Source organism: Colletes gigas, unplaced genomic scaffold, assembly GCF_013123115.1.
Source record: "Colletes gigas isolate AHSC1104 unplaced genomic scaffold, ASM1312311v1 Colletes_gigas_Sc00020, whole genome shotgun sequence".
Lineage (NCBI taxonomy): Eukaryota > Metazoa > Arthropoda > Insecta > Hymenoptera > Colletidae > Colletes > Colletes gigas.
In genome coordinates, this window is record NW_025106649.1 from 4,363,842 (window position 1) to 4,374,254 (window position 10,413).

Sequence of the window (10,413 nt, forward strand, 5' to 3'; positions counted from 1 at the left end):
CGCGCCCTGATAGTTACACGGTTTCCCAGAATCATGCTAAATCGCGATCCCGGGTCTTATTTTTCGGTTCATAAGAGCGTGTAAACGATCCGAAACTCGCAGAGGTAGAGAGAGAGAGGGATCATGGAATAACCGACAAATTGAATGTGCAGAGCGTGGAATGATAAATGGTGGCGACCAGCGGCATGGTGTATGAGGAGATAGTCGGAATACGGGGCAGCTGACCCCAGCCGCCACGCACGCTTTTCACGCGCGAGATGCCCCACAACTTAAACAACGCTTCCGCCAACTCAGCCAACACAGGACCGAATCACCAGGCCTACGCACAACAACCTTATCACCGACAGAATGGAGATGAACTCCAGCCAGAGGTACATATCGTCCAGTAGTTGTCGCTACTCTGCTATAGAGAAAAGCTCGAAAAAAAATTAGGACCAGGACTATTTGTAGAATTTGTTTGTGTTCGAATATTGGAACACTTCGATGAATCAGATGCTCAACGAATATAGTTTGGGTACTATTGGAATACTTGTCTGTTCAAATAATAGTCAAATACTATTCAAATATTAGTGAGATACTTGGGTATCGAAATATTGTGTACATAAATCAAGTATCTGGATATTCGTAATGTTTGAATAGTATAATTTAGACAAGTAGTCGCAGCTTTGGTACACATGTATAAGTTATTCATATTTCAGCAATTATAGCAAACGAATCGTGTTCGAAGCATGTAGAACAATTACAGTTTAGAAACATGAAAGTTAAAGAATGGAAAAAACTATCTCACAGTCGTTTAAGGTAGCACAGCATACCTAATGAGAACGCTGGGAATCGAATTTCACCTAACGTTGAGACGTCTTTGCTTGAACTCCCATATTCGACATTTCTTTCCTACTTGTTTTATTTAACGTCTCCGTCGCACAGTTCAAATATATAAATAAATAATCCACTATTTTATTTGAAATTCATTGCTTATTATTCTCAATACATGTATGCCGAAACTCGGATACGCGTGTGCTTATTTTTGCTTTAGAATCACCAAACAAACCTGTAACATCTGTTTCAATTCATTGTGCTCTACATTTTAATTCCGGTTTTATAAAAAGAAAAATTAAGGAAAACAATTGTCCTATTTGTATTCTTCCCGCACGAGCAAGACGGTTGTGTTTGCTATAGCTCTGTAGTTTTCTTAATTAGTTAACACTGTTTCTAATTAAATGATACTTAAAAATACACTTGCAGAAGGAGCCGGTGGAGTTCGACACGTCGCATCTGCGCGGCGCACCGGCCGAGGTCGAGGCACTGGTGCACAACATCAAAGAGGTTGCGCAACAGTTTCTCTACCACTGGAGAACATTTCCTATCGTCCTTCCGCCGTCGCTCTCCACGTGTGTGGAAGGAGAGGACACGCTCGCTAGAAAGAAACACCACCTGAGGGACCTCTTCGTCGCTCCTAGCTTCGACGAGTTGGATTCAGTAGCCGTGGACAGCAAGGGTGAACCCAGAAGGTTGACCAAGAAGCAACTGGAGAGCATCAGTAAGCGAGGGTAGGTTCTACCGTACAACGAGATGTCGTAGCGTTCCTCTATATCTGTAGATAGCAGTAGAACCAGAATCTTGAGCTCCTATCACGTCGTTGACCCAACGGTTGCAACACGATCATTGGTGCAATGTATAAGTGGTGTCGTTTAATATTTTAAAACTATTAATAACAGATAATGTTCAGAATAGTTTTGGTGAAGTAAACGGTAAAGTTTGAAAGTCTAAGAGTCGATGCTTGTTACACAAAATTTAGCGGGTAGGTGTAATAAGTAAAAGACAATCATCGTACATCCAAACTTTATTGAATATGTAAATTAACAAATTATAATTTCATCAAATATGTAAGTAAATCAATTGCAACAAATAGCATGTTAATTTTTTTTAATTTCATTGTAATAGCATAAAATTATAGGTGATCGAAATTAAGTAAACACTATAAATATTTTTTAAAAACGATAATTATTAGTACTTGGTACTGTAACTTTTTGTTTATATTACTTATTAGTTGCAATTCGGATAAAAACTCTGCTTATAAAATTCATTTTTAAAGAGGTGTTGGAATATTTAAGTACGGAGAAACTCGTGAAGCAGTTCTAGCTCTAGTTAAAATTAGATTGATTGCAATAACTTTTGACAATGTAAATTTGAAAAGCAACGAAGTTGGGCTTCAAATACTAAACTGCATATTGAAACACTGATCAAAGAAAATGTACGTATATTGTGAAATTTATTGAAGTTTTGAAGAAAGTTTTATAATTGTAAGAATGATTGGACTTGTTGTTGCAACTTATGGATTAATGACACCCATTCTTTCCGTAACAAAGCTTCGAGACACAATACAGTAGTCAGTATGTTCTTTAGAATTAGTGGTTAGCCATTTTGATGTGCACAGGTATACTTCACCTGTCTAGAAGGTCGCCAATACATACTAATGTTCACAGATATCTGTTTACTAGGCTTGTATGAAGCTCTCACATTGCATAGTCTCTTTTTAGGGTATACGAAACATATTCGTGTTAGGACAGTTTGTAATATCTTTTTCATCAATACGACGTTAACAAATATCGTTTCGCATAAAATTTTAGGAACAAACTCATTGGCTTTAGTTTTCATCTGATGCTATACAGAATCGTCGTAATTAATAGTATAAATTGAGTCAGGTAGATTCTATGACTCGAAATGAGACGAAAATAAAAAATAATGAAATTTCGTGGAAAGCTTCGTTTTCAAGAAAATTGAATTTTAACAACCAATCGGGGAGATTTCTCTCATTGTGCCATGCAGGATTATGCGTTTACAAACACACAATCAAGCGTATTTATATTAACTGTATCCGACCTAAATCAAATAAAATATTAACGGTAACTTGATAGTAATCAATTTTCGTGATATATACATATAATTCGTAAGATTCTTTACTTGCATTTAAGAGAAACAGTTATTTATAAATTATTTACTTAAGGAGAAAATAATTTTTGGTAGCATTGATATAATTACGCACGAAATTGTATATTTAAACATATCATATGATCATATTCGAAGAAGTATTAAATTAATTTGAATTGTAATTATAAATAAATCACAATCAAAAATAGAATCTCCGTAAGCCAATTTGTACCGTGAATTACGACTCATCCTATACAGGGTGTTCGACCACCCCTGGGAAAAACTTTAATGGGAGATTCTAGACGCCAAAATAAGACGAAAATCAAGAATACCAATTTGTTGATTGAGGCTTCGTTAAAAAGTTATTAACGTTCAAAGTTCCGCCTGTAGAACGGCAATTTGTCCACCTACTCGAATTTTTTTCTCGAAAGTGAGCAGGATTTCAGGGATATGTGTATTGACCAAAAATGATTGTAATTGACCCCTACAACTGAAAATAATTTTTTTAGAACGATTTGAATTTTTTTAATTAAATTTTTTAATAACTTTTTAACGAAGCCTCAATCAAAAAATTGATATTCTTGATTTTGTCTTATTTTGGCCTCTAAAATTTCCCATTAAAATTTTTCCCAGGGTTGGCCGAACACTCTGTATAAAAGGGGGACAATAAATATCAAGGTAGATGATTAAATACACGCTTAATTAAAAGTAATTCATCCGTGTGTTCAAAAGTCAAAGAAGTTGAAAAAAAACCAAAAAATTGTCCACAAACCAAACGAAATAAGGATAGCGAAGAAATTAAACCCCTAATCGGTGTCTCGTTTCGAAGAAACTGTTCTTTTGTGTCTGATATATTTTAACAATTTTTGTAAAGCTTTCAGAAGGAGAAGTACGGAAAACCGAAGAAGCTGAATGCCACTCAATTGGAGAGCATTCGAAGATGCGGGTATGTCATACACCAGCGTCACACAATATTCAAAGCAACATTGACTGAATGATGATCAATATTTTGTACAGTGGCTTAGAGATTGAAATCGCTCATTCTCGTGACTAATCAATGGACGATATCCCTAAAACAATTTGTAAATGCCACACAGAACTAGAGACAGCATGATTCTCATCCCCTGTTTCAAATTCACTTTATGCACTAGACAAAATTCGAATGTTCAAAATAAGGCATTGTCAACACACAATCGACACAAATCGTGCACAATTCATGCAAAGGTTTGGGTACTTAGGATCGATACAGCTGTTAACAAATAGCTTTTAACATGTTTGCGTCGTCGTGTATCGTCACACGTACAAGGCTGATTGCCGCATACCTAAAATAACAGGGTGGACCTCTAACACAAAAGCTAAAAAATTCATTGTCGGCGTGAACGTGTTAAGCAACTGTGGCATGACGCGGATGTACATATTAATTTGTGAGATCTTAGTTGTTACAGCACAATATATGTATGGTGTAGGTTACTCTTTGTTTCTAGTGTTAGAATGTGCTTGTACTGTAGCAACCAATTTATTGGCTTTAGTTCTACCAAAGAGGATAAACAACGTAATAGATTAATGTTTCACATAATCGGAGGAACTGCGATTGTACAAAAGTTTCGGGGATTTCATTGAAACAACATTACAACATATTTTCCAAGAAACTTTTGTTCATAACACGTGTATGTTAATGTTTCATTTACGATGTAGAAAAGATTCTGTATCTAGATTCTCGTCACGTTTTCGTTCTTGTGCCGATTGCCTTCATAGGCGATTCATTTTTCAGAGAATTCGAAGTCGATTCAATAAATTTCGCTGGTCAAACCCATCGATGGAGATTAAGCGGTCTTCTTCAACGTGGAAGGGACAGAAGACGAGATGCATTGCTTCGAGATCTTGCTTTGGCGACCAGATTCCTTGTAGTTACGGCAAAAGCTAGACTAGTGTCCCATTGCTTCAGTATTTCACAGTCTCTGAAATCATTGTTAACAGGCTTGTTACGGCTGCTTGGTAAGAAATGATCGTTTCCTTAGACTTGTATTTACTCTTCGAATGCTATAATCTAATACAATACGAACATTTATGCTTAGACATAATAATTGGAATACCGTCTCTTCAAGCACACAATCTAGATGCTAAAATCAGGGAAGAACGTTGTCGGTATTTGGTTGCTGAATTGGTGTGTAGGGTGAGTCCACTTTTTAATTGTATTGGATCATCCTAAAAGTTTCCGTGGTTTCCAACTATTCATTTTAAAACAACATAGCTCCACTTAAATTCAATATATTTATTAATAATTGCTTTTCTTTACCATTGTACGGAGATGACTCCACGCAGTATTGTACGAATTGCTAAGATTTTCTGACAAATTTGCACAAGTTCTTCTAGGATTAGCCTCCACTAATTCTTTTAAAGAACCATCTATTGGACCATCATCCTTGCACTGTAATCATTAAGTGCTAAATGTGTTCAATAAAACAATACCAACTAGTGACATATAACATGTCCAATCTTCAATTATATTTGTATAGTAATTTGGATATCTGGTATTACAGTTGGATGTATCAAAAACCACGAAAGCATTCAGGATAAGCCAATATAAGAACACTATTTTTTTGTAAATTAATAATAACTCAATGTATTCTTATGTTACGAGTGTAGCCAGAATACGAAGATTCTCTAGAACTTCTATGTGGTTTCGTTCGAAAACAACTTCGACGAGCAACAATGGAGAAATTCGAAGTGGAAAGAGAATTGTCGCAACTGTTGCCTATTCCGGTTCCTTTTGTATTTGGAACGCCTGGCGGAGCAGTGGTTGACCTTAGATTATTTAGCAGAGACATAATCAGAAAAGTTTTACCGATTCTAGTTGCTATTTTGGAGAGAGAGACGCGAGGCTGGTTTCTTCATTTCAGAGAAAGACTGATATCAGAATTGAGAGCGCGGAAAAAGCCAGATGAACAGATTGAAAAGGTATAAACTACTAAACATTGAAACTAATTCCGAACTCGGAATATTGAAAATGAATTAAGTTATCTAATTAGTTTTAGCAATCGGCTTAAGTTTGGCTATACTTTATTTCGTCACTACATTTTCAAATATTTCGTTCTTAATAGATGATTGTAAGCTCATTAAACAAATGATAATTCATTATTATGTTTATTTAATAAACACAAATACTACAGAAAATAAATATTTTCTTTAATTACGATTGAACGTCACCTTTAGGAAGTTAACGAGGCTGTTATGCGAGAATATTTACAAAGGGTCTTTTCCAACATTTTGTCGCATCCGGATATACTTGACCTTGGAAGCGGAATCGCTCAACTTCTGGTCCAACAAGCACAATCAGTTGTATTAATGCATCGAGCCGTAGAAACTGTTCAACGTAAACTGTTGCAAACTAAGGAATCGCTAAGACGTCATATCGAAGTGGAACGCCCAGTTCTCTCGCGAATAGAGCCCTGGATGCGTGACAGGATGAGAGAAGTTGAAGATAAGTTCATAGAAGAGTGCGAATGGAGTGCACACGAAGAAGCACTCACACTCTGTACTCATCAGAATTTACAACAGACGGTTTACTTTCTTAACCGTGATTTAACCTTTATGAAAGAGGTATGTAAAATGGTCGATTTCTCTGTCCAACAAATTAAAATCTTTTTTCGAGAAGCTCTACTAGAAACACGTAGTGGATATTTACTTTCTTTGTACGTAAATGTGATATATTTTTAGCGGGAACCGGTTTTACTGAAAGAACTGCGCAAAGTCAAAACACCTACAAGGAGCTTCCAATGGCCAACTCAAATATGGCTGCCGAAGAATTGGATCGTCAGGCGTAATTTTCAAGGCCAGTCTGAAGTTATACCAACGGTGCTAAGTAGTACTCCGACATCCATTACAACACCTCGTGCTGATCCGAGTCAACCAGTCTTCTTAGTCGAAAGGGAAATCGTACACACAACTACAACAAGGTTCGCAATAATCGGACTATCGGAATTTAACTTTATTAAGATATTAACTGATTCTAAAATATTTCTGAACAGATGGCCTATGTGGCGATGGATAAACTATGTAGCTAGGACATGGTGTTGGACGTGGAATGCAATGTTCTTATTAGGCGTAGCAGTGCCGTGGTGTAGTCCAGTCTCTATACGAGCTCTGTTACTTGTGCAACCTTTTACTCCTGATCTAGAATTAAGTCAACTAAATGGTACCCTGTTTCCCAGAAAGTCATCTCAAATGCCCACTCTTTGTTCTCGATTGATAGCTCTTTGGAGACACATTAGCAAAAATCGAACACATTTTGAAACGGAACCGGATACTGGTAAATTCAATTCAACTGTGCTTCTTAAAAATATATTCGTTAACTAATTTATGTCTCGTTGTGTCGTAGGATTTATTGGAAAAGGAATGACAAGGCATTTAAATAGGCTTTGGAATTATGGTATCAAAGGGCTTTTAGGAACACTCGTGATATTGTTTATTTTTCCTGTTATGTGTATACTCACAAGTCTGGGATCTCTGATTATTGCACTTACTGCAGCTTTGTGGTTCGTTAATTAACCGTGTTACGATTTCTTAGACATTTTACGATTAATTTAAAACGCTAATATGGTCTTAAACTATTTTAGGATGCCTTTAATTACTTTAACATTGCACGCATTCATGGCACTTATAATGGATCTAGACAGTCCAGAACCAGGTCGGAATCGATATTTAGTCATTATGGAAGCGTTAATTTGGAATATCGGTGTACAAGGATGTCTACAGCCAATCGCAGCATTAATTGTAGCTTTTATTTTGTGTCCCATCATTTCTTTTTTGATACTTACAGGTAATTAATAATGATAGCTAATAATTAATACATGTTCTTCAAACTTACATCAAATATGTCGTTACTTTGCAGTTGCTGTCATACGTTACTGGATTAGAGTGGTCTGGGACACGGCTATGTTTCATTTAGTAATAAAGAACAGGGGTCGTATACCTGCCAGCGATAGCTTTGTAGTTAAAAGGATAGCCGGGCCAGGACTAACATCTGATTATTACTATCAAGTATGCGTCGCAGATAATCGATAATAATTACATTGCAAATCCCCTAATTTTCTTCATTTTCATTTATAGATTAGACCGGAGCAAGCATTAGCTGCATTTGAAGCGAAACTAGAGTTAGACGAGTTACTAGCTTTCCAGCAAGAAACAGAACGTTTGATCACACAACCGCAGAGAGATTTTACTCAGTTCGTGGAAGCCTGTTTTGGCCCATTTGCTGCTAGTCTAGCTAAAACAAAAGACCCGTATAAATCACTTGAAAAGGAAGCTAAAGATTTAATTGCTATGTTACATGAAAAATTGGATAGACGTAGAAAAAATTTACAAACTGGCCTCGCGATGGTCGTAAGAAGTAAAATAAAACTTACTACTTTTGATTTGAAGGTGATTATCGTTTGAAATGTTTTCATTTTCGAAAATTGTTTATGATTTTGAATTTACCAATTTTCGATAATGATGTAGGTAGTCATACAACAAGGAGCTCTTATGCTAGAACGTCTCTATCCTACTCATGTGTTTGCGAGATTATCAGGAAACGAAGAAGATTTTTGGGAAAATAAAGGTTTAAATGTCGGTGACTGGGCTGGATTAGCAGGTCTCATGTATGCGGACATTTTCAGTTTAAATTTCCTTCAACCTCTTGATGATACAGACACAAAGTTCAGGCTAGAGCCTCATTCAGGGGTCGATTTGTCACGTTATACAGATATGATTCATAGTACTGAACTTGGTGGTATCAATGGACCAGATTTACTTGGAGCTGTTTATGCACCACGTGGAAATATACAAGTTTATAGCCCCTATCTGGAAGTTTCCGCTTTTAATCCGCGAGCCAAGCAAACCAGTAATAGCAGAAAATCTGACAAACGATGGTAAAAAATAATCTTCCGTTTTACTTTTTATGTTAATCGAGTTATTTTTATCTCTCCAGTTTTAAACCTTTTCGTTTTTACGTGAATCTTTTGTTGATTAATATTGAAAACAACAAACGAAACATTGTGTACGTAGAAACGAGAAAGTTGTTTATCTTGCAGCGACACTGGAGGACTTTTAACGTCAACAAGAATTAAAAAACGCACAACGTCAACAAACGGTACAACAGAAGTACGTTGGCAACCATGGAAGCGACAAATACGTCCTTACAGTGCGGAAAAGTTGCTCATTCCGCTTCCTATTCCGCATCCAGCTCATATAGCTGTTACTATTCACAATCGCGACTCCGAAAGCCCGATTCCACTTGACTCGGAACTCTGTCAGAATATACTAAGAGCAATTGAAGAATCGCCAGGTGAAATGTCCACCGAGTACGTTAGCCGTTACAGAGGAGCGGCGGATTCTAGCTTCGATTCAGTAGCTTCACATTCTTCAGTTTCTATTGAGACTGGCTTGGATAAAGACAATGAGACACAAGAAACCGCCACGACCGAAAAAGAGGGTGAAACTTACCATTGGACTCTATCTAATTGGGGCGGTGGTATGACAAGAAGAAGAAATAATTCTGGATCTATAAAAGTCGATTTAGCATCTCCAGAAGACGTTACTCTGGACACAGATACCACCAGAGTGATGTTCAGTACATACGGAACAACTGTTTAAATTTAGTTCACTGTTACATCAGGTAAATATATATATATAATAGGTGCGAATAGAAATGAATAAACATAGGTTAAAATCAGTAGAGTTAATATGATTTTTTTGTCTACATAATTTTATAAATTTGCATTTATTTATTCGACTTTTATTCGTATGAGATAGATTAAGTAAAATTTTCTTTGTTAAAAGAATTTTAAATTCAAACTTGTACAATCCATTTTAGTAAAAAAAAAGGAACACTAAACTTACGAATGCAAAACATTGTAACGAATTCAATTAAATTGCAACCGTATGTTGTTCTAATGAATCTTTAACAAGATTATATTCAATAACACAGCCTGTTGCAACGAATAAGAAACATTTTTTAATTTTTCAATTATGGTAATGTCTTACAATACCAGTAAATATGATATTGCAACACATCACAAAATGTATATAAATATATGAAAATTTCATAAAAAATATAAATGTGTGCCTGTCATAGCACATTATTAAAATCATCTTATATCATCAATTTACAAAAGAAGATCATACGTAAATATTAAAATATAATGATTATTAATTGTTAATCTTGAATAGGCTATCTTGTATTCAACAATTCGACTCATACATTTTCTAGTCATTCTCAAAATAGTATACAATTATAAACCTGCAAATATAAGATTAAGATTATAATTATACATAATTTCTAGAATTTTCTTTATATCTCTTATTTCACTCTTGGATTAATTTTAAAATAAGTTTCTAAATGCTTCCATACTGGTCTACAGAACTTCCCTTAAAATTTACCATTGTTACTGCCAAACTGTTCTCCATGTATTTATATGTTCAACTCTCTTAACTCTGGCATACTTG

At 35.7% G+C, this 10,413-nt stretch overlaps 1 protein-coding gene across 3 annotated transcripts in view; it reads left to right on the plus strand.

The window, feature by feature from the left end:
* The window catches only part of LOC122400728, a 46,358-nt gene extending 36,468 nt beyond the window's left edge, over nt 1-9,890 (plus strand). For all 3 annotated transcript variants that reach the window (XM_043402336.1, XM_043402337.1, XM_043402338.1), the window contains exons 2-16: nt 153-371; nt 1,243-1,547; nt 3,803-3,874; nt 4,700-4,923; nt 5,004-5,101; nt 5,575-5,886; nt 6,142-6,528; nt 6,646-6,884; nt 6,957-7,237; nt 7,307-7,463; nt 7,545-7,747; nt 7,820-7,968; nt 8,038-8,349; nt 8,428-8,837; nt 9,000-9,890. In XM_043402336.1, the coding sequence (XP_043258271.1) occupies nt 258-371; nt 1,243-1,547; nt 3,803-3,874; nt 4,700-4,923; nt 5,004-5,101; nt 5,575-5,886; nt 6,142-6,528; nt 6,646-6,884; nt 6,957-7,237; nt 7,307-7,463; nt 7,545-7,747; nt 7,820-7,968; nt 8,038-8,349; nt 8,428-8,837; nt 9,000-9,561 (3,825 nt within the window). In that variant the 5' untranslated portion in view covers nt 153-257 and the 3' untranslated portion in view covers nt 9,562-9,890. The remainder of the gene's footprint in view (nt 1-152; nt 372-1,242; nt 1,548-3,802; nt 3,875-4,699; nt 4,924-5,003; nt 5,102-5,574; nt 5,887-6,141; nt 6,529-6,645; nt 6,885-6,956; nt 7,238-7,306; nt 7,464-7,544; nt 7,748-7,819; nt 7,969-8,037; nt 8,350-8,427; nt 8,838-8,999) is intronic.
* The last annotated feature ends 523 nt before the right edge of the window (nt 9,891-10,413 follow it).